Here is a 23,168-nt window from a genome sequence, read left to right as displayed (position 1 = left end):
GTCACTGATCGTGTCAGGAGGGGAGTCGAGTCACCGAGAACACTGGCCTTATCAGGAAGGAAGTCGGGTGACCAACGCCACTGATCGCGTCACGCTGCTGAATGTGTTACTCGGGCTCGATCGCGATGTTGGCCATCTGAGTGCAGCTGGTCACTCGCTGACCTGAGCCGGATCTGCTGACCACGTGTGATGGATGAAGGCCAGCGGGGCGCTTGACGGCCGGATCTGCTGACCACGTGTGATGGATGAAGGCCAGCGGGGCGCTTGACGGCCGGATCTGTTGACCACGTGTGATGGATGAAGGCCAGCGGGGCGCTTGACGGCCGGATCTGCTGACCACGTGTGATGGATGAGGGCCAGCGGGGCCCTCGACGGCCGGATCTGCTGACCACGTGTGATGGATGAAGGCCAGCGGGGCGCTTGACGGCCGGACCTGCTGACCACGTGTGATGGATGAAGGCCAGCGGGGCCCTCGACGGCCGGATCTGCTGACCATGTGTGATGGATGAAGGCCAGCGGGGCGCTTGACGGCCGGACCTGCTGACCACGTGTGATGGATGAAGGCCAGCGGGGCGCTTGACGGCCGGATCTGTTGACCACATGTGATGGATGAAGGCCAGCGGGGTGCTTGACGGCCGGATCTGCTGACCACGTGTGATGGATGAAGGCCAGCGGGGCGCTTGACGGCCAAATTTGTGGATGAGTTTCTGCGATTGAATAACCTGACTGGGGTGGCGGCCGTTGAATAACGTACACGGTCGCATTGCTACGCATAATTAACGCGGTCGCCGTTTGCTGCGCCGCGCGAATCGTTGTCAGACTCACCTTTGACTCTCACGAAATATTCTGACAAGTCTGTGAGTTGAACCCACCGACCCAATCCGGCGACCCGGTCCGGAGGGCTCCGGAGGGCCGACCCGGTCCGGAGGGCTCCGGAGGGCAGACCCGGTCCGGAGGGCTCCGGAGGGCCGGCCCGGTCCGGAGGGCTCCGCAGGCCCGACCCGGTCCGGAGGGCTCCGGAGGGCCGGCCCGGTCCGGAGGGCTCCGCAGGCCCGACCCGGTCCGGAGGGCTCCGGAGGGCCGACCCGGTCCGGAGGGCTCCGGAGGTCCGACCCGGTCCGGAGGGCACCGAAGGTCTGACCCGGTCCGGAGGGCTCCGGTCCGAAGGTCTGACCCGGTCCGGAGGGCTCCCGAGGGCCGGCCCGGTCCGATGACAGTTCGTCTCCGCCACGTCACACGGTTACGGTCATACGGTCACGGTCACACGGTCGAGTTTGTCGATCGGATTGGGTGACGGAATCGCCTGGCCCGTGGAATCGCCGATCGGACGACGGAATCGCCAGTGGTCCACTCCGACGTCCGGTTCCGACGTGGTGTTCTGACCCTCACGCCCAGTCCGATTCCGACGTATGATTCTGATTCCGACGCCCGATTCCGACCCCGTTGTTTGGTTCTGATTGCGACGTCCTATTCTGTGCCCGACGACCGATTCTGATTTACACGTCCGATTCCGATTTAATGCGTACTGCGGCACTTGAGCCGCGCCTTCTGAGAAGGAGCGTCCCCAGAGACGAGTGGCCCAGTTCGTCGGCGACCCCGGCCGGTACAGCGTCCTCTCCTGACCTCTGCCCGATTGTGCGCGAACAGAGGCGTATGCCCGATTCGCTGGCGGGGCGGGAGTGGAGTAGGCGTAAGAATGCTGCTAGATGTGATTTTTCCCCTGCTTGAGTCCGAGATCCAGACTTCAGTCTAGAGCTTGTTAGGTGTTTTGAAAGACCGTAATGGTACGCGTCCCATGCGACCCAGCAGCACGCGCCCCATGAGACCCAGCAGCATGCGTCCCATGCGACCCAGCAGCACGCGCCCCATGAGACCCAGCAGCACGCGCCCCATGGGACCCAGCAGCACGCGCCCCATGGGACCCAGCAGCACGCGTCCCATCGCTCCCCATGGGACCGCTCGCTCAATGTGCCGCCGCGCCGGGATAACTTCGGGCTCGAGCGTTCGGCCGCGTCGAAGTGACGCAAAGTCAAGCCCGCCGGGACCCAAGTCGAGTCGAACGGAAAGCGTTGCCATCGCCTCCGGGAAGTGGGGTGGCGCGGGGTCACGACCTCGTGACCTATGCGGTAATTGCGGCTCGGGCGCGGCGGTCGACGCCGTTTGGCAATCATATGTCGGAATTAACACGGTCGTGACCGGCCAGCTGGTCTGGGAAGAGGGCGATTAGTACGGGAGGCGGCGCACACCTAACTTGCCGGATGAGGATGAGGCTGGGCTGAGAGCGCTGCATTTTGACCTTTGCCGGCTGCCGACGTGTGGCAGCACAGCTGCCTTGCGCGTCTCCTCCTGGCGGCTGGCGTGTGGTTTCGGGCGGCATCGGTCGGGATTTGCATCGCTGGTGACGAATTATGAGGATCCTGTTCTTAGGCGCCTGAAATTTCCCAGCGTTCTGTACCGAACATGCTACTGTTTTCGGAACTACTGCGGAATCTGTTGCATCCGCCCACTGTACTCGGGTAGAATTAATTCTGTCCCATGCAGGTAGTTTGAAGTTATTATCATCCACCAGTATTTGAAACTACGCCCCATCGCGCCGTGCCCGGATATAAGTCCTGCCCCTCTCACTGAACCTGGGTCTAAGTCCTGTCCCTCTCACTGAACCTGGACCTTAGTCCCGTCTTTCCCCCGCGCCCGTGTGAACGCACACTCCCCGCTCCACCTACCCCTGTAAAAGTATTTTCCCTGTTCCACCGTCCCTGGATCTAAATCCCGTCCCACCCCGCTGGATCTAGGTCCCGCCCCCGTTTCGCTGTATCTGGGCGACCTCCCCCGCCGCCGCCGGTGCCGCCCGCCGCCGGCGGCTATGAATAGGTCGGCTGGTGACCGCGACCGGCCGACGGCCGCCCGGCACACACGCCCCCTCCCACGAGGCTGCGGCTGCCGGACCGCCGCCGGCGCAGGCGAGGGAGGGGCGAGCGCCCGGCACACCCGCCCCCTCCCACGAGGCTGCGGCTGCCGGGCCGCCGCCGGCGCAGGCGAGGGAGGGAGGGTGCAGGCGAGGGGGAGAGGGCGCGGGCGAGGGAGGGGCGAGCGCCCGGTGTGACGAGCTTGGGCGAGAACGCTTTGTGAAGGATGTGGTGGTTTGGACTGCGGGGAAAGGTGGCGGTGACGGCGTAGGCCGTTTGGTGATGGTTCGGGTGTACGCAGGATGCCTCGCGGGGCCGGGAGTTCAGATCTGGGGCAGTCGTCGGTCTGCGGAGAATGCAGCGGTCAGGTGTTGCCGATCCAACACGTTTGGACACGTTTCCGCTAATCTGCGAGCTGATTCTTGGTGTTCAATTTCAGCTGCCCCCCTCCCCCCCTCCCCCTCTATTCCTTGCGTTTGCTCTCTGAGCGTTCGTTTAAGCCTGAGCTCTCGTCTGAACTATTTCGTCAAGTTTAAGCCACAGGCTTTTCTGCACGGTTTTCTGTGCGTCTCACCCCACGTTTTCCTGTGAAGATGTGTCTGACCTGACCTCCGTGTTTGCCGCAGGCGTTCCGTTCCCGCCCAGCCACAAGCTGACATGTGCGGAGGTGTTCGATCCGCGCTCGGGCAAGCCACGGCCCGAGGTGCTGAAGCAGCACTTCATTCTGGAGGGCCGCATCGAGGAGGCGGCCGCATTACGGATCATCAACAACGGCGCCACCCTGCTGCGCTCGGAGAAGACCATGATCGACATCGAGGCGCCCGTCACGGGTAGGTCGCGCGTCAGGTCACCGGTTGGGTCATGGGTCAGGTCACCGGTCAGATCAAGGATCAGGTCACCGGTCAGGTCACGGTTCGGGTCCGAGCACGGGTCAGGCATGGTGTGGGTCTGGTCACGGCTCTTAGTGGAGGTCACAGATCGGATGACTGGTGAGGTCACGGGTCAGGCGGAGGGGGAGGTAAGTCGTCCCTCACACAGGGTAGCAAAGTTTGCCCGGGTCGAATTTCCAGGATCCAGTGCGATGTAGTCAACTGAGGTGCAATCCAGTCTGCTCGTGCGTCAGTCTTTTTGTGCGCTCCGATCCGGTGCAGTTTACCGCAGAAGTGTTTCCCTGAGTTATGAACACTATTGGGGATAGATTTCCTTCAAACAAGCGGGTTGTGCTGTTTCACTGCCTGACGTTATCCTGATGCTCCCCGTGGGAACGCTCTCCCCTGTCCCTCCTCTCCCCCCCCCCCCCCTCCACTGCCTGTTGCAGAGCTGCCGTCTCTGTCCCAGATAAGAGTTCCTTGTACGCCCCGTTGTTGACTGCATCAACCTGCCACCCGCTCTCCTGAGGAAAGATAGGCCGCGTCCGGGGCTTAAAGCGTGATCTGCCGCGCGCACGTCACGCATCTCCACGCACCCTGGAGGGGAGGCGGGGTCTCATCACCATCCCGCTCCCACGCCCATCCCTTACCTCTCCTGCGGCTCCAGTGACGGTCTGTGTGGTCGTCCGTCCCCCCCCCCCTCCCCCCGCCCCCGCTGTCCCGGCTTCGACCACCTGTATAGATCGCCGCCGAAATAGGCTCGTGTCGCGGAGGCGCCCGGGGCACGCGTGGTCGCACGGGCGGATCCAGCGCGGGAGGCGCGACCGACGACCGCCGGAGTCCATGCCGAAACGGAACCTTTCCCGCTCTCCTTCTCTGTCTCGTTCGCTGCGCTTGGTTTGTGGATTGTTGCCCGGCTCTTGGTGCTCCTCTGCCCTCATCTCCTAAGACACACACAGTTATCCCTCATTCGGATGAAAACGACAGCTTCCTCGCGTTGTCTGCTTCCTTACCGTGACTGGCCTGGCTGAAGAGGCGGCGTTCGGGCCTCCCCGGCAGTTGTCGCTGGATCCGCGCCTGCGCGTCGGCGCCCGACTCAGCCGCTGGCCACTTCGGTCCGGCGCGCGGTATTTCGAGATGGCGCGACGTGTGCCCAGGAACGCGGCGCGCGCGACAAATTAACAAATTAATCGGCGGCGCCCGGGGCACGGTCTGCGTCTGCGGGGGAGGTGCGGCTCTGTTCGTGATGGGTCGGGGTGGTGTGCGTGGTTCTGGACGGTAGTGGTGGAGGCTGCCGATCCCCAGGGTGGGAGGGAGGGGGGGGCTGAGCGGGGAGGGATGGGATGCAGCCCACTAGGGGGAGCGGGGAGCAGTGGAGTGAGGTCGTGTCGCCGTGGCGGGTGTGTACCGCGCAAGGGAACAGGGAAAAGAGGCGCGAAGTTGAAGCGGGCTCCCTTGAACCCGCGCCAATTTATGTTGGCAACCGTGGTATGGACCGGCCTGGGCTGATCCAAACAGTTGTGATTTTCCATTCCCCCTGGGGGCACGACTTTGGCAATGCTTTTCTCGGATCTCTCCGTTTGAAAATCATGCGCTGTGAACTCATTTCACCGTGTTCATGGCGATCGGTGCCGCAATTGACGCACGTAGTTCAGACCTCGGGGGCTGTGGACGCACAGACTGCAAATCTAGGGCATTGGTGACAGCTGTTGTAAAATGACATCCCTTGTGACCTTCTACATTTTGTAAGATTTTGAGAGATCTGATGTCCCATGTCTTGACTTGTTGTGATATCTCTTGGTGCTGTTTCGCTGCTGTTGTGTGAGCGTGTTCACGTTGCGCCATGACCAATTCCGGACCTCTACAACTCGAGTCAGTAGATAGTTGTCGCAGTTGGTTTTGATGTATTGAATGCGTGGATGTACTGATGCATGGATGCATGGATGCATTGACGCATTGAGTAGAAAGTTCGAAATGAAATTGAACGGAAGATCGATCTGGAAATGTAAAATGGAAATCTGCGTGCATAACTTGTCCGAATGAACGATCCTTGGCGCACGTGGCGCCGTCTGGTGCTTCGGAGGCACCGTCAGTGCGTCCAGTGGTTCTAGCTCTCTGAAGGCCGCACAACAGGGCCAACGATAAGGTCTCTCCGGCCGTGCGCGGTCTGCTCGGTCGCTGGCAGCCTCCGAGAGTTGAGTCGTCCAGGGAATAGGCGGCTTTCGCCGAGTGCCAAGGTCACTCAGTTGAACTTTTTCGAAACAGGACCAGAGAGACATTAAGCAAACCCTTGGTTGTTTTGTCCCATCGTAGCCGTTTGTTATGACGTTTAATAAACGGCTACGTTGTATGACGTTTATGATGTTTAGTATGCTCCTGTTGCATCCGTAAGCGGCCGTGGAACGTTGAAACCTCATTGACCTCACCAGACATATGACCTTATGGACCTCACCAGACATATGACCTTATGGACCTCACCAGCCAAACGATCTCATTGACCTCACCAGACATATGACCTTATGGACCTTACCAGACATATGACCTTATGGACCTCACCAGGCATATGACCTTATGGACCTCACCAGCCAAATGATCTCATTGACCTCACCAGACATATGACCTTATGGACCTCACCAGACATATGACCTCACTAACTTCGTCAGACAGGTGACCCCATTGACCTGACCGGACCCTATGAGCGGGCGCCTCCGGGCCCGCTCATAGGTGGCGCTGTGAACTCATGGTGGCGGTCTGGAGCGGGCCGCCGTGTCCGCCTCTGACCTCCTTCTCTGCCGGCAGTGTGCGGGGACATCCATGGTCAGTTCTATGACCTGATGAAGCTGTTTGAGGTGGGCGGCCCGCCGTCTAGCACAAAATACCTGTTCCTCGGCGACTACGTCGATAGAGGATACTTTAGTATAGAGGTGAGTGATACTTGAGTGTAGAGGATATTTTAGTAAAGAGGTGAGTGGCGACGTGGTGGGTGGGGTGGGTGGGGGGGGGGGGGAGGAGGGGGCATGCCAGCCGCGGAGGCGTGGACTGCGCCACGGGTCTCAGCTGTGGAGGAAGTGTCAGGCAGTGAAATTACTTTAGACGCTTTCGGCGGCGATGCCCATAGGCGTTATGTAATGCACTGTATTGCTTGATGTTTACGAAGTTCCGCACAGCTGGACAACTTGTCCCTCCTTCCATGGGACCGCGGACGGAGGGTAGATCCTTGGATAGATGCTTTCATAAATCGTTGGATATATCCTGGAATCCATTTTAATGGCTTTGTGACAGAACACGTCAGGACAAAGTTGGCATAAGACTACACGTAGCAAGGTGCGCTTTCGTCCATTGTTTGAGAGGAATCATGATATGCATGCCGATTTACCCTTTTTTAAACGTGGATTTTGCTTATTTATGTTCAGATAGCTTGTGCTACGTGTGTTTTATGGTAACCGCGCACGCAATCTGGTACAAAACTGTAAATATGGTAAAAAAAACTGTAAATCTGGTACAAAATTAGTCTTTTGGGACGTCCAGCGTGCCGTCAAGGATAGCGTATCACGCGCGTGTGGCTCGGCTCAAACAGACAGCCGACAGGGGAACGTGCGCATTTTATGCAAAGGTTGCGGTGCAGGCACAAAGCTACTGTTGGGGTCACCAGGTCATGTCGGCGGCCGTGACCTCGTTGCCGCCGACGAGGGGGTGGGGTGGGGATTGGAACCGACAGGTGCGCGCCTCAGCTGTGGTCGGGCCCGCCGCAGGGCCACCGCTGCACCTGTGACTGAGAGGTGTGTTGAGGGCGATACTGGTCATGTCCACGGTCAGAGGCGGATGCAGGAGGACGTCGTGGGGGTGCGGCGTTCACGTCGTTGTCACGACCTAGCGCATCTCGACCGACGCGAGTATCACGATGCCCATATCTCTATGCGTCGTCACCAATGTGTCGAGGGTAGCCGCCGTGGGGGTTACCCCAGCGAGTGAATTCTGCCTCCCCGCTTGATGCGACCCTACCGTCCCCCTGGGCTAGCTCCTGTCAGCGACGATGGTGCCATGTCCGCGCAGCGACGCGACCTCTGACCGCGCGTCTCTGTGGTGACCGCGCGTCTCTGGCGTCAGCGCAGCTGGCGGTGAAAATCTCCGGGTCATCGCCGCTGAGACAAGCGCGAAAGAGTGAGACGTCTGGCCGGTTGAAGCTCGTCGCGAAACAGAGGGCAGGACTCGGTCGGCCAGAGCTCCGCCTCGTGCCCTCGTACCCTCATGCCGCGAAATTGATGCCGTTTTCGGGCGACTGTCTCCGGCTGTTGGGGTTTGGGTGGCTGCGAGCGCTCGGCGACGAAGCGTTGGGTGGGGACAGGCCGAGAAGGTCGTCGGAACGAAGTGTGAGGCGGCCGGTGGGTGAGACACGAGGGGTTAGAGGGTGGGTTCGTGGTGCGTAGGGATGGGGTGGAGTGTGGCTTCGCGTCTTCTCGATCGCGCTATGAAATCGTATATAGATATGAGAGAGATATGATACGATATATGATATTATATATAATATGATATTTTGATATGATATATATCGTATGTATTTATATATATGGTATATATAATGTGTAATATATATATATATATATATATATATATATATATATATATATATATGAGATATGACATCCTACGAGACGGCCTGGGCTGTTAGATTTGGGGCCAGGGGTACTAATTACTTGCATGTTACCACTTCGCTCTGTTCTGTTCTGTTCGGTAATCTCTACAATCGTAGCCGGCGCCGCCTTCACTGTCGTTTTAAAGTCGGCGACACATACCTAATAGGGGAGGGAGGAGAGTTGACGCCACCTTTGCCTCGGGCTGCGACACAGGCCGCGATCTGAAGGCCTCTGAGCCTCTGAGCCAATCTCTGAGCCTCTGAACCTCTGAACCTGTGAGCCTCTGAGCCTCTGAGCCAATCCATTAGCCCATGAGCCAATCTCTGAGCCTCTCACCCAATCTCTGAGCCAGCATTGAGCCAGCCTCCTGCGCTTCCTACGCGCACAGGCGCGTACACCTCCATCCAGTTCCCTGTCGCGTTACGCATGTGCACACGGAAGAGATGGGATGGGCAGGGAGGTGCGGGAAAGGCGGAAGGAAGCCGAGGCCGTGCTGGTGCGAAGATCGAAACGCGTCGTGAGCGACGGGAGCGAGGGCCGTCGCATTGTTTGAATACGAACACCGCCAACCACGACCGTTGCTTTTTGCCTTGGGACGCGAGTCGGCGATGCGCAGTTCAGTGTTCGATTCTTAAAGCCATTTAAGGCCGCCGAGCGTGTTCCGGAGCAGCCAGAATGCTGGCAAACTCGCCGCCAAACACCACATCGACGCGTCGCCGACGTCACCGCTCCCCTGCCGGGGGATGGCACGCTCTAGGGTCGCCATGGCAACGACTGGGTCAATCCAGCTGATCGCCCCCACTGAACGCGAGCGAACCGTGTGTGGCTGAGCGAGCCGCTGCTGGTGGGGGCGACCCGACGGAGCGGAACGCGTGTGGGGATTGCCGGCTCGCGATGGCGCCAGGTCGGCGCTGCGGAGAGGGAATGGCTGGTGGAGGGCGCCGGTGTATTGCTGTGGTCGGGTCAGGGGCGTGTGCTGGATTTCGCAGTTAAGAGGCGGGGGGGGGGGGGGGGGCGGAAAGACTCAAAAGGTTTCTCTGAAGACTGAAGTAGGCGCGTCGCAGGCTTTCAGAGTCAGTGGTGTGGTGCAAAACATAGCATGTTAACATGAACATAAAATAACATAACCTAACATAAACATAAAACAGAGCATATTTCTCGATCTTTTTTTGCGTGTCTGTCTCGAGTTTTTAAGCTATTATATGTATATATATATATATATATATATATATATATATATATATATTCAGTTATTTATTAATGCATGCCATAAGTTTGATGACGGATAGGACGTGTGCTCCCTTCCCGCCCCTTCCCGCCCCTTCCCCTCCTCTGGGCACTGCTCGAATACGTCCTTGAGTCTGATGTCTGCGGACTTAAGTGCACGTTCAGATACGCTGTCGCTGTCAAGCTGGCCTCCTTCCACTGTGTTATTGCTGCGGCGGTGGGGCCGCGTCCTGTTAACTTTGTGGCATAAGCAGCCCGCCAGGCTGTCATCCTGATGATAAATAATCTGTGGTGTCCAGACAAATGTCGCCGCCCGGCTCCAAACAGAGCCGGCGCCCGCCGGCTCCTCCGCGGGAACGCCTGATGGGTAGGCTGCGCCGCGCGCTTGGCGGTGTTGCGGCACAGTATACCGGCGAGCGCGTCGTGGTGCCGGGAGCTTCCCATCCGTTTAGTGCATGCCACGTTGTATGTTTGGCATGATATAAAAACGGTGCGATTGTTCGCAGTTGTCACGTGATAGTGTATAGGATAGTACTCATTGGAATGCGTCAGTTTTGGGTTGTCAACAACAGACGTGAGCGGGCTGTTGGGTGAGGGGCAAGGGTGACTGTTTCCGTTTCGGACCCAGGCTGGGATGTTTCCGTTTCGAGCACATGCTCGCGTGTTGCGCGAGCTATGCTGAGTGGAGGTCGCTTAATTGCTCTGGGGAGTGGTTCCGGGCTGCCCCTGTGTTCTGCTTTACGGTCAACAGCACTTTGTGTGTCGCTGGCGGCCGGGAACGTTTCAGCCTCATTTCTCGCCGGTTACCGGCGCGGTTTGTGAGGTCGGGTGACAAATGGCACCCATTCACGAGTGTGGCGTGTCATTTGTGTTATTGCTGGACCCGAACTACTTCCGACCGCGGCTTCTTTTGATGCAGCCGAACCGGCGCCCAGCATGGTCACGCGAAAGCCCGTTCAGTATTCATCAGCGCCGCGCGCGAGCTATTTGCGTAGTGTCCGAGGGGTCACGAGTGGCCGCGGATGCATTCGGAAAGGATCTCAGCGATGCATTTTTGGATTGATGCTGTGATTGAGTTAAAAGCGTTTGAAAATTTTGGTTTGTTTTTGGTGCAATGTCGAGCGAATTTTCACGGCTTTTTGAGAGCGTCACACTCTGTATTGCATCGCCCCTCGTGGGCACTCGGCAAACGCCACACAAAGGACGGACTAGTGTTTGCGCATGCCAGAAAATGGCGTCTGTTATCGCGCTCCCTCGTGCGGAGCGAGGCGTTTGAATGTCAGGTGAGGGGGTTTGGATTGGTCGTAATGTCTGCAACATTGTTGGGAAATGGAAATGCGCCGTGAAAGGGACGCGGCGGAGCATCGACTGAGGCCGCGCCTCCAGTCCCCAACATTGTTGGGGTATGGAAATGCGTCGTGAAAGGGACGCGGCGGAGCATCGACTCAGGCCGCGCCGCCATGAATGGAGAAATTGGGCTTTGCACTTTAAGCTCCCCTAAATCGGAGGCAATCGTAAGCGTATTTATGGCGGCTGGGGAGTGGTTATGCCTCCGACTTGTTAACCCCCTCCCGTAACCGCTTCCCCCTCCCCGCCTTCCCACGTGCCCACGCGTTGCCGGGTTCTCTGTTGTGATTTGTGGCGTGGAGGTGGTCAGCGGCGGCCTCGCAAGGCTGTCGCTGCTGGCGCCGCCTTTCTGTTGTGGCAGCAAAGCGTTTTGCCTGGTGAAGGTGGAAGCCGTGGGAGGGTTAGGGGGCAGCTCGATTTGTGCTTGGCCGCTTCCCGTACTGCGTCGTGCGGTTAGTGCTAGATTTGGACATGGTTGAGTGGCATGTATTGACGCTTTCAAGTAGAAGTGGGGGGAGGGAAATTCCGGCTACGCGTTGCAGAATCGCGCGCCAAGGGCAGCTATCGCTGCGAACTTCCGATGTGTGCTCCATACTGCCGGCACTAACAGCAAAACATGGACGACGCTGTTTTTGCCTGTTTTGGCGCCGTTCGGCAGTGTGCTATTAACGTCAATTTCACGTATGAATGTATGTATTTCACGTGTGTGGTATGAACGTAATGTGTTGGCCTGCATGGCGTGGGCGTCATTTGTATCGACTTCACGTGACATGTGTGAAGATCAGTGGCCACTCAACGGCAAACGTAGTGCGTCAACTACCACGAACCGTGTCACTGAATAACATTGAACAATTTTTATTGAACGGAATCGTGTCACAGCCACGCGGCGGTGCCGTGCTGCCGCCATTCAATCGTGTTATTCCTTTCCGTTATGTGCCGCCGCTTGTGCAGCTCGTTGTTTTACGTGCCACCGCTTGTGCAGCTCGTTGCGTTACGTGCCACCGCTTGTGCAGCTTGTTCCGGTACGTGCCACCGCTTGTGCAACGCTTTCCGTTATGAGCCACCGCTTGTGCAGCTTTTTCCGTTACGTGCCACCGCTTGTGTAGCTGTTTCCGTTACGTGCCACCGCTTGTGCAGCTCTTTCCGTTAGCCATCGCCTGTGCAGCTCCTTCCGTTACGTGTCAATGCTTGTGCAGCTGTGCCACACAGCACCGCTGCGTGAAGGTCGCGCGCTTTTCTTCTTCTCAGTGCCCCTGGACGTCGGATTGCACAGCGTCGTGCACGTGTAAAGCGCATGAGCACCGACCCGGATGCCACTGCACGGCAGTTGCCGCATGAATCAGTAGAACACCTGTGTGCTGGCGGACATTCCATGCGATGGAATGACTCGTGCAAAGGCGGCCTTGACACCCATTCCATGCGAGGAAAAACGTGACGCGGCCAGAAATGTTCGCGCCGCAGAACGTTAGTTTCGGATCCTATTACCCCGTCTTCCCCGGATCCTTGGCTGGCTGTCGATGACCTCCGCGACAGCGCCCGGCCATTTCGCCAGCGCGCTGCGGCGGCGGGTGTGGGGCGTGGGTCACGCCACCACGGACGTGGGCGTGGGTCACGCTACAGCGGATCACTAACCCAGCGCTCCTCTTTTGCAGTGTGTGTTGTACCTGTGGACGTTGAAGATAAACCACCCCACCACTCTGTTTCTGCTGCGCGGCAACCACGAGTGTCGCCATCTGACCGAGTACTTCACATTTAAGCAAGAGTGTAAGTGCACTCCGATAAAGGAGTAACGTCCCTGTTGCGAGATAGGGTCCGACAACATCTGACGGAACACTTCTCGTGTCAGCAAGGGTAGGAACGCCGCTTTATGGGAGGGCCGTCTCGTTTGTGAGATATGTTTTGACAACATTTGACGAAGTATTTCACGTTTAAGCAAGAGTGTAAGTGCACTCTTGTCAGGGAGTAATATCCATGTAGCGAGGTACGTTGTGATAACGTCTTACAAAGCACTTATCATGTTTGGCGAGAGTGCACGTATTCTGCTATATGGTAGGGCCACCTGTTTCGCGAGCTATGCTCTGAGAGCATCTGCCGAAGTACTTCACATTCAATTTGAAGCTTACTCTGGCATACGGGGCGACGCCTCTGTTGCGAGTAATGGTGCTTTGTGACTGTGTCTTTCCTGGAAGCCGTATGACGTAACGTCTACCATAAAGCAAAAGAGGATGAAGATGAAAGAAACTGAGAAGAACGCGTGCCTTTCGGAAAACTACATATTTGTACTAGATTACGCGTCAGAGGCTGTACCTCTTTGTTGTGCCGTCTCTCGGGTTAACACACTTCAGCGGTGTTTAAGCTATGCCTGTTTGCGATAGTTGTCTTTCGTTATAATGACGTCCCATCAGATGTCTGTCTTCAGAGATACTCGGACACATCCAAAGCCTGCGGCTTGTCGATGGGGCGGCAGAGACTGACCAGACCATACCAGACTAATGAGACTGGGTTGATCAGGCCATACTGACCAGACCAGACCTGACCAGACCAGACCAGACCAGACCAGACCATACCAGACTGAGCAAATCAGACTGACCAGACCAGACTGACCAGACCAGAACAGACTGGCCATACTGACAAGACCAGACTGACCATTTTCTGCAGCTTTTTTTGCCCGGCTTGACTCATTTCTGTTCCACTACTAGCTTTTCACTCCCAAACCAGAACCAGAGCTACGGGATTGGATTCCCCGCAGTACCCGCCGTTCCTGGCAGGGTGAGAGGCATGCGACGCCATGTGACCCCAGCAGCTGAGCGCGTCTTAAACCCGCAGCGATACAGAAACGCTTCAGGCGTGTTTTTCAATTTGTAACACCAAGAAAACAGTGTCGGTGTTTTTTGCGTACGTTCGGAACCAAAAACGAACGTATTTTTGAGCCGGCCTGCCCGCGGTGTTGGGGAGTGGCATGACCCCTCCCTCCCCTCCCCGCCTTGCGCCTGACCTCTAGCCGTGTCGTGCGCACCAGCGGGGGCGGGGGGTCCGGCGTCAGCTGGCCGCCGTGTGTTCAGAGGCCGCGGCGGCGCCTGTCTCTGGCGCAGCGCCAACCACCTGTTGCCCCGGGTCACCGCTAGGGGTGGGCGGATAATGTTTCGCCGATATTGCCGATGTGGCAGGCGGACGTGGGGTCGAGGGCTCGGAGGATTGGCGCGAGAGAACGGGTGACGCGTCGGGCATCAGCGCTGGCTTTGTAGAGGGCGTGGATTCGTGTGTTCCATGATCGCGAAGGTGAGGTTTGCCGTTTGGTTGGTACAGGACGAATGGCTATGTAGACCGTTGGTCGTCTGGGCAGTGGCTTTGGTTTTCACAGCGGGAATTTGCGACCAATGATGGACAAAGCCGAGGCGCGAAATGACCACCGCGTTCGGCGCGCCCGAAAACCCCTATAAACAACAGATCTGGACTAGCGTCAGAGCTATGTCTGCGTTCGAGGGCGGCCCTCACTGCCGCTGTAAGGCCCTTGTCTCCGCGGTGAGTTTGGGCCCGGGGTGGACACATGATTGCGGCGTTACGGACCTGGCGCAAAAGAGGCGAACGTCGACGTCGGGGCGCTCGCCGCTCGCCGCGTCCGCTGCCGTCGCATGCGTCGCATCCGTCGCTTTGATGCCGGGCCGCCGTTTACGATGTCGGGCCCAGCCCTCTGCAGCCGCGGGGCGACTAATCCGTCCGGGCGGCGCGGGAGTCGTGCGTGTGCTCGGCGGCGGGAGTGTTTGCTTCGAGCTTCGCCACCGGGCAGCTCTCGAAGCCAGGCGGCGCGAGGCGCTGGCGGCCGCGGTTTTCCGGTGTTTGCCGTCGGCCGGGCTCGGCTTTGCGATGTTTGCGGTCGGCCGGGCTGGAGCAGAAGGCCCGGCTGCCGGTTGCAGGCTCGCCGGTGGCGATTTTGAGTGGTCTGATGTGGTAGCTAGGCCGGAGTACTCTCGTGCGTCATCTGTTTGGGTCGTGTGTGTCGCTGTGCGCTGGGAGAGTCCGCTGCGTTTGGGGCTGCTTGAGTGTTCACGTGGTTCGCAGATTGCTCGAGCGGGCTTGTGTGAGTGTGCGATGTTGCGTGCGATCGGCATATGCTCCTTTTCCGCGCACGCAGTCGTGTAGTCATTAACCCCCCGCCGCCTGCCTTAATGCTATTTTGGAAATGCAACTGGGCTGGGTCAGGTTTGTTGATTCATCATTGACAGCGTACGTCTTGAACCTGGATGGATAAAGCTGCGGGCGGGTCGGCTTGTTAAGTTCAAAGCACGCCGAAAAGGAACGGCAGCGACAAGCTCAATGAACGCGAGCAGGTCTTCTCACATCGCCACGCATCCCGTGCTGTGAATATCGATTTACGAGCTCTCATTCTTGTCAATGGGAAAGACACGGAACTCATTCAACAGGCGGTGGAGGCATCCTCGGGCGCGAACATGCGGAAGTGTCCTTTAAAGCGAGCGGGACCGGGCGGCGTTACAGCCGGCGTGTTGCTGGGATCGGATGTGCAATCGCTGTGACCCGCGCTCCACCCCTCCCCTTCGTCGCGATCGTCATTCATGCACTGTTCATGCTGAATAACGCCGGTCCCTCATGTGCTTATCCACATACATACATACAAAGGGCAATAATCATGCGCACACATACAACATCCGAGGTTGTTGACGTCTCTCCTGTTGGTGGTGACCTGCACCGTAAAGGTTTCGTGCGGAGGGAATCGAACCGGGGCCCTTCGTCTGACGCCGTATCCTGTCGTCAGCTGACGTCCGTGTCGTGCCACCCGCAGGTAAAATGAAGTATACAGAGCGCGTGTACGACGCGTGCATGGAGGCCTTCGACTGCCTGCCTTTGGCGGCGCTGATGAACCAGCAGTTCCTCTGCGTGCACGGCGGCCTCTCGCCAGAGATACACACGTTAGAGGACATACGAAAGGTGAGATTGGCCTGTGCGATGCGATGCGTGGGTCGCGTCATGCGCGGGTCGCGTGCATCGCACACGCCCAGTGTGCGTGCTCTGCGGAGATCAGCGGCTGGCCCAGGCAGGTCAGCTCAAGAGGTGACGGTCGTCTCCGAGGAGCGAAGCCGCCGCTGGTGGCCGGCGGATTTGCGTTGGTTGCGTTGCGTTGCGTTGGACGGGCTAAGGAAGCGGAAGGAGGGAGAGGAAAGGGTAGGCCTTACCTTATGCGTCCTCCAGGCGGTGCCTGGCGGTGTTATCATGTACAGCTAAGTGGCAAAACGGATGGCCCTATGCTTACTCGGCCAAGCTTGATCGTGCGTTTGTCGGAATGTCTTGAGTCTATGAAATGGCTTACATTCACTTATTGTCGTATCTACCCCATTCCTAACTTGGGTCAGCCCTGTCTTAACTGCCTCCTGTACTCCGTCTGCTCTCTTCTCCAGGCGTACTGTCCTCCCCCCCCCCCCCCACCCCCCCCCCCCCCCACCCTCCCCGTTTCTGTACCTGATTGAGCTTAGATCTGTGTTCCCTTTTGCGGCAGCATCCTTTCATGTCGACGTCCCTGCTTTCGGCCCACCGGAGACCTTCCCGACCCTGCCGAATAACGGCCGGATATACGCCGCTTACACTCCTCAGTAGCCGTGCCTGGTCTCCACCCACCTCCCCTGGGCCTCGTCCTCTCCCTCCTCGCCGTACATGGCCTCCACCCAGCTCTCCTGCAGGCCATCTTCTCCGCACTCCGCGTACCCCACTACCTCTTCAGGACCTTGTCTTCTCCCAGCCTCCGTACCGGGCCTCCACCCACCTCCCTGGACCTCATCTTCTCCCTACTCCCGTATCTTACCACCTCCTCTGGACCTCGTCTTCTCCCTAACCCGCACCTGGCCTCCACCCACCTCTCCTGGACCTCATCTTCTACCCGTACCTCACCACCTCCTGTGGACCTCGTTTTCTCCCCCCCCCCCCCCCGTACCTGGCCTTTACACACCTCTTCTGGCCTCATGTTCTCCACACTTCCCATATCTCACCACGTCCTCTGGACCCCGTCTTCTCTCCAACCCCCGTACCTGGCCACCTCCAGCGGACCTCGCCCCCTCCCCTCCCCGCTCCGCGTGCCGGTCAGGCGGCGGCCGGACCGCCGGCGCGCGTCCGCGGTCCAGCCATCGATCGGGACCGTTCGCTGCCGGCCGGCGGCGGGCTCATGGCCTGAGGCCGCGCCGACGCCGGCGGGGCTGGCCGGCGATCAATACGGTGTCCCTGACCCGGCCGGCGGCGGGGCGAGAGGACGGCACGGACGGGGTTGGGGAGGGGGAGAAGGGGACAGGGGAGCCGTGCAGGCTCGGTGAGTAGGGAGTGGGGAGTAGGTGGATCGGGTGCAGGAGGACTGCGAGGGAGGGGTGGAGGGGTGGGAGGGTTTTTGGAGCTGGAGTATGGGGAACCACGCGAACTCGGTAAGTCGGAAGAGAAGAATGGGAATTGGAGGCTGGGAGAATGACTGGAGTACGAAGAGGAATGAAAGAGAATTGACTGTGGCGACAAAGACGAGGCAGGAGGATTGCGGAGGGAACTAGCGAGTTAAGGATGACTGCATGACGTAGATAGAATGTATGAAGAAGGCTGAGGGAGGACTCCAGGGAGTGAGTACGGCTGCAGGGATCTGAGAGAGAGGGGGTGTACCATGTCACACGGCTGACACGGAGCGGTATTTTGCGAAACAGTAAGGACTGAATGCGCGAAATTTCCGAGACCGAACGAAAGTGAAGGAGCGAAAAACGAGAGTGAAACTCAGTCCTGATCTCTCCGATAGCCATGGAAACCAATGTTCCATGCATTGGTCACGATGATTTATGATGCATCGATGTCCGTTGACAAGGACTGTCCTGTCGTCATTAACTCGTCTGCCAGGAGTAGTTGGATCGTCAATCATCGCGATCGCAAATACAAATCGTTGCGCGCAAAACTGCTCTCAAACCATGTTTACCCTCGCTCCCCAGCTGTCGAACGCTCTGCTGAGGTCGTGGTTGTAGTCTCCGCCGCGTTTGTGGGCCACTGGTGCTGGGGCTTGCTTCCCTGTTACCTCCATGTACTGCCGCTCTGCTGTGATGGTTCCGTGGTATTTGATGTATCGACCCTCTCCCCCTCTCTCTCCCTGTCTGGCGATAAGCCACAGGCGCTGGTTTTGTAGTGTTGTCGCTGTTTTTCCGGGCAGCGTCCAAAAATAGCGATGTCTAAAATAGATCACACGCAATCATGCACAACGCTTCCAAAATTTAGCGGCGTATTCTCGCGCTACCAAACGGGACATGTACCAGAATAGAGCAACATTAGCAGCCGTGGCAGTGCGCCACCGGAACTGGCCATCGCCCGTGAAAAACTGACTAAAAGAAGAAGGTAAAGATCAGGTCCAAACCGTACTTCCCACTTGCTGTGTTGGCTGCTGCCGGCAGCGCGCGGCGGGACCGTGGATGAGCCGGCCGTGGGTCTCCGAGCGCCGGCGGCCGAGTCGGTCTTCGCGCCCGCAGCGGTAGGCACTGGGTTCAGGCGCGCCTGCGGAGGTCAGGGGTTCGCGGTCACTTGCAATGCATTGGCGGCGGGCCGGTATTGGATGCGGAGTCGTGTGCCGAAGCGGAGACAGCGATGGTGGTCTGATGGTGTGGACTTGTCCGGTTCGGTCTGGACCTGTCCGGATCGATCCGCATCTGCCTCCTGCGTGCCTCGTCTTGGTGCGTTCGCCGGCCTCACCCTGTTGAACCTCCTAGTTCGAGGCGCGCGTGCTTACCTGTCTGCTCCACGGAGCGCTGTGTTGGTCTCCTGCCCTTTTCTCCTGAGCTTGTCTCTTGGTTCCTGGAGCAACCTGGTCGTGGCGTCTTTCCGTTGTCTGGCCGGTAGACTATTCTCGATTTACGTCTTGTACCATTGTTCCCTTCTTCTTTTTTGATGCTCTCCGTCTTCATTCTTTCATGTTGTGATTGTCCTTTTTGAGATCCTCCTCTCTGCTATTCCCCCCCCCCATCCCTACCGTTCGCATTTTATTATCTTCGTTAAGGATGTTCATCCACGATCCTCCTCTGCGTGACCCTTTGCTGTGACTACCCAGATATCTTTCCCCCTCCCATCCGTCCTTTGGACACCACTTCCGAACCCTATGTGACCGCGCTGGCGCTTGGAGCTATCCAGTGTGATCCCGCTGGTGCCTGGAGCTATCCTATGGGACCCCGCCGGCGCCTGGAGCTATCCAGTGTGATCCCACTGGCGCCTGGAGCTATCCTATGGGACCCCGCCGGCGCCTGGAGCTATCCAATGGGACCCCGCTGGTGTCTGGAGCTATGCAATGTCTTTTCTTCTCTCCTGCACTACTTCTTCCCCATTCCGAGACCCTGTCCGCTCCTGACGGTCTCGCCCCGCCCCTGTCCACGGTTGCCGGTCCCCGGGTCCTCCTTTCCGATGCCGAGGCTCCCTGGCTCCCGAAACCCTCGTCCACCGATTTCCTACCTCCCGCGGCCCGGAGTCCGTGACCGCGCCGAGGGCTTCCTCGTCGTCATGGCGCTTCTCCCCCTCCCCTTCCCCCGCCGTCGCCGTCGCCGCCTGTGCCGTCATGAGACGGCAGCAGAATCGATGCCGACCCGACCCCCGGAAGTCGGCTGTTCCGCCTCTGCCGCGGGCCGCGGGCCGCGACATGGCGGGAAATGGTGGCGGGATCGGTCGCCGGCGTTTGGCGCGAACGGCGAACGACACGCGACGGAAGGTGGCGCCAGTGTGTGGCGGGAACGGCGGGCGTTGTTTGGCGCGAACGGTGAGCGACACGCGACGGAAGGTGGCGCCAGTGTGTGGCGGGAACGGCGGGAACATAGCCGTAGGTTATGCCACTCGTCGACATCTCTCGGCGTTACCTCCGGTCGCGCGCGCCAGCGGACATGGACATGGTATCAGAGGCCCGTGACCCGGGCCGGGGCTTATCACGTGACCCGTGAGAGGCAGAGCCCCAGCCCCGCGGCTCGACGCGCTGAAGGAAAGAGCGCCCATCGGCAGGGGAGCAGGAGGTCGTCGGATGTCGACGGTGAATCGATGAGCTCCGCTTGTCGCTCCGAAGTGATGCAAGAAGTGATAACCTGCGGCGGCGTCAGCGGCCGGAGTAAGGTCGTGGCAACTGCCCCCCCCCCCCTCCCCCTCCTCCATACCCAGGTGGCGGTGCGCTACGCGTGATGCCCTCCGCCTGGCGACGTAGCTCTCTGCCGAGCATTTTAATAAAGCCGTCACTGATAGGCTGTTTGCTCTCCGCAGCGCCCTGCCGTTATGCGTTTCGGAGATGAACTGTACTATCCCGATGGCCTTTTTCATTTGATTGATCCGCGCTTTCCCATAAAGCTTGGTGCTGCGCTGCGTGTCAGATGTGAACCGCACTACTCCGACGCGATTTTAACTTCATCCTCTGGGCCGTTTGCGTTGATTGCCGCACTCTTCCCCGTTTCTCGGCAGGATTGCCCCAAAACCCACATTTTCTCCTCTCCCCCCGCTGTCCGTAACCACGAGTTCGTGCTGGTTTCCGCCTTCTCGTTCTCACCACACGTGTTGGCCCTTTTCCGGCGTCGCCGCCCTTTCCGCGCCATTCCCGGCCGTTTCGCGCGGCTCAGGTCGTGCGTATCGGCTACTACCGCGCGTCGGATGGCCTCCACGTGACTTGCGGACCCGGCACGGCTCTCTTGGTGGTCACCGGCCGCCGAAAGTCGCACGGAAGATGGCCGCCGACTCCGGCCGGCTGCGGCTCTTGCCCGCGCGGGCTGTGGCTTTTGTTCTCCGCGGTTGGTGCCGTGCTGATTGCATCAGGTATTCTCTGGGCGCTCGGGGGAGATGCCTGGTGGTGGGGTGGCGAGTCGGTGAGGGATGAGGCGGGCGGGGGGAGGGAAAATGCACGCCGCCCGGTCAGTGCGAGTGTTGGCTGTCGGAGGTGGGAGGGCGTTTCTATGTGGATGGGTCGTCACTAGGGGGCGGAGAGCGATGCTAGGCTTACGGCACTTTGTTTTTGTTTAAGGTGTTTGTTCCGAAAGGTTTGCGCGAGTGGCTTGCGGCCGGCCCCTGCCGAGTGAGGCTTTGTGTGTTAATTTTGCCCTCACACTAGCTGGTTGTGTGGCTCCGGTTAAACCACCGGCGATTGTTCGCGCAGCATTTTGCCAGGCACGATGGCGGCCGCAGTCAGATCGGACATGTCGGAGGCGACGGTCACCGGACACCTCTAGGCCATCGGACATATTTAGGTCACCGGACACGTATGGATCACCGGACACGTCTTGGTCACCGGACACGTATAGGTCACCGGACATCTCTAGGTCACAAGACACGACTAGGTTACCGGACATGTCTAGGGTGCTGGGCATGTATAGGTCACCGGACATATCTAGGTACCGGACGCGTCTAGGTCACCGGATGCGTATAGGTCACCGGATATCTCTAGGTCACCGGACATGTCTAGGGCACCGGACATGTCGGAGGCGACGTCATCTGGTCTCATGGGTTTATGGGATCACATGTTATGGGCGCCATGGAGCCCGACTAAAGAAAACGCGACAGACAAGATTGCAGCACTTCCGGCGCTGTGGCGTTATCGCCCGGTCAAAAGACGGCCCGCCCAGAACTGCGGATGAATGGGAACGTTACCACAGGGGCGTGTCCAGCGCTTTGCGAATGGAGGCGTGACGTCACGGACTAACTCCCGATGACGGCGCTGAGTTCTGAGGAACGGGGACGACCAGCAGCGCGGTGAAAGGTAGTAGGTAGCTGAACACACGGTATTTCAGATGTGGTTTTAGAGTCCTGAGCGCGCCCCTGTGCCGGCGGCCATCTTTTCTGGACGGGACGCGAGTGAGGGCGGACGTGCCTCCGCCGGAGTGGGCGGACAGGGCGGGCGGGACGGTCGGACGTGGACCGGGGTCCGTCGGGTGTCTGCTCCAGCCATGAGGGCAGGCCCTTGTCTACGCTCCAGCCCTGACGGCAGGCCCTTGTCTACCAGACGTTGGCTCCTTTTTGCCTACGTTCTCCCCAGCTGTGGGTGTGTGGAGGGGGGGGGGGGGGCCGGAGCGTTTCCGTGCGGATCCCCGAAACGTTGAGAACTTTGTCCACATAAGAGACTACGTGTGCCGCGCTCCGCCAAGGAATATCCAACGAATTAGACGAAAGAAAGTACAAAGCCAGGGTCGCTGAATCATAGCTTAGCTGCTTGTTCTCGCCTGGTGATGACAGTGATACGAGATGACTGCGGTGACGGGTCGGCAGAAAGATCGGAAAGGGTTAGAAGAGTGCGAGACAGTCATCGCTGGCATGGAGATGGGCGCTGTCTCGGCTGTGGTTCGCTGGCGAGGCGGGGCTCGTGGTGCCGAGGCGGTGCGAGGGCGTGGTGTGAACGGATACGGGCGTGGCTGAAAGCTGGTGGTGAAGTGTGGTCCGGAGGTGGCCGGTCGTCCTTCTCATGGGCCAGTGTATTGCGCTGTCCTATTTCGACCCGACCCTACCGGACCGGACTCGACGTGACGTCACCGGACCGGACTGGACGTGACGTCACCGGACCGGACTGGATGTGACGTCACCCGACCGGGCTCGACGTGACGTCACCCGATCGGACTCGGCGTGACGTCACTAAATGTGTCATGCGTTCCCTGGCCTGCTCTGACCTGTCCTCAGCTGGTGCGCCCGCTACACGCTGCTGGCGCTCGATCCAGCACGTGAGTTAACCCGATCTGATCGGCGTCTGTCTCTGCAGCTGGACCGCTTCAAGGAGCCGCCGGCGTTCGGTCCCATGTGTGACCTGCTCTGGTCCGACCCGCTGGAGGACTTCGGCAACGAGCGGAACGCGGAACACTTCACCCACAACAGCGTGCGCGGATGCTCCTACTTCTACAGGTGAGGCGGTAGCCGCGTTGCTGCAGTGACGCAGCGTGTCTTTGGTACGAGAGACCCGGGTTGGATTCTTGTCCCGGGAAACTTTTGTCGGCTTGTTTTCCGCTAGGGTGGGGTTATTTCGATAATTCAGGCTGCATGCAACAACATGCATGGCACGGTTGACAACCAAAGTAATAGTTCGGCGTAGCTGAACTTACTCTGTGTGGTCAGATGGGCCGTGGCGAAATCGGTTGTGAAAAAAAAAACACGTCGTCAAGCTGCGTTACTGAATAATTTCACGAACAGGCTGTTTGTTTGTCCGGACTATTCAGATATGTGTACATGCG

The 23,168-nt window shown here is 58.8% G+C and overlaps 1 protein-coding gene across 4 annotated transcripts in view; it reads left to right on the top strand.

Moving 5' to 3' along the window:
- Nucleotides 1–23,168, top strand: part of LOC119104519 (serine/threonine-protein phosphatase 2B catalytic subunit 3) — a 130,467-nt gene that overhangs the window by 91,671 nt on the left and 15,628 nt on the right. For all 4 annotated transcript variants that reach the window (XM_037228237.1, XM_037228236.1, XM_037228235.1 and 1 more), the window contains exons 2-6: nt 3,533–3,736; nt 6,575–6,699; nt 12,636–12,747; nt 15,782–15,927; nt 22,703–22,842. In XM_037228237.1, coding sequence (XP_037084132.1) covers nt 3,533–3,736; nt 6,575–6,699; nt 12,636–12,747; nt 15,782–15,927; nt 22,703–22,842 — 727 coding nt within the window. The remainder of the gene's footprint in view (nt 1–3,532; nt 3,737–6,574; nt 6,700–12,635; nt 12,748–15,781; nt 15,928–22,702; nt 22,843–23,168) is intronic.

Source organism: Pollicipes pollicipes, unplaced genomic scaffold, assembly GCF_011947565.3.
Source record: "Pollicipes pollicipes isolate AB1234 unplaced genomic scaffold, Ppol_2.1 Scaffold_6052;HRSCAF=7182_pilon_pilon_pilon, whole genome shotgun sequence".
Taxonomy (NCBI): domain Eukaryota; kingdom Metazoa; phylum Arthropoda; class Thecostraca; order Pollicipedomorpha; family Pollicipedidae; genus Pollicipes; species Pollicipes pollicipes.
This window is presented reverse-complemented; position numbering and strand designations above follow the sequence as displayed.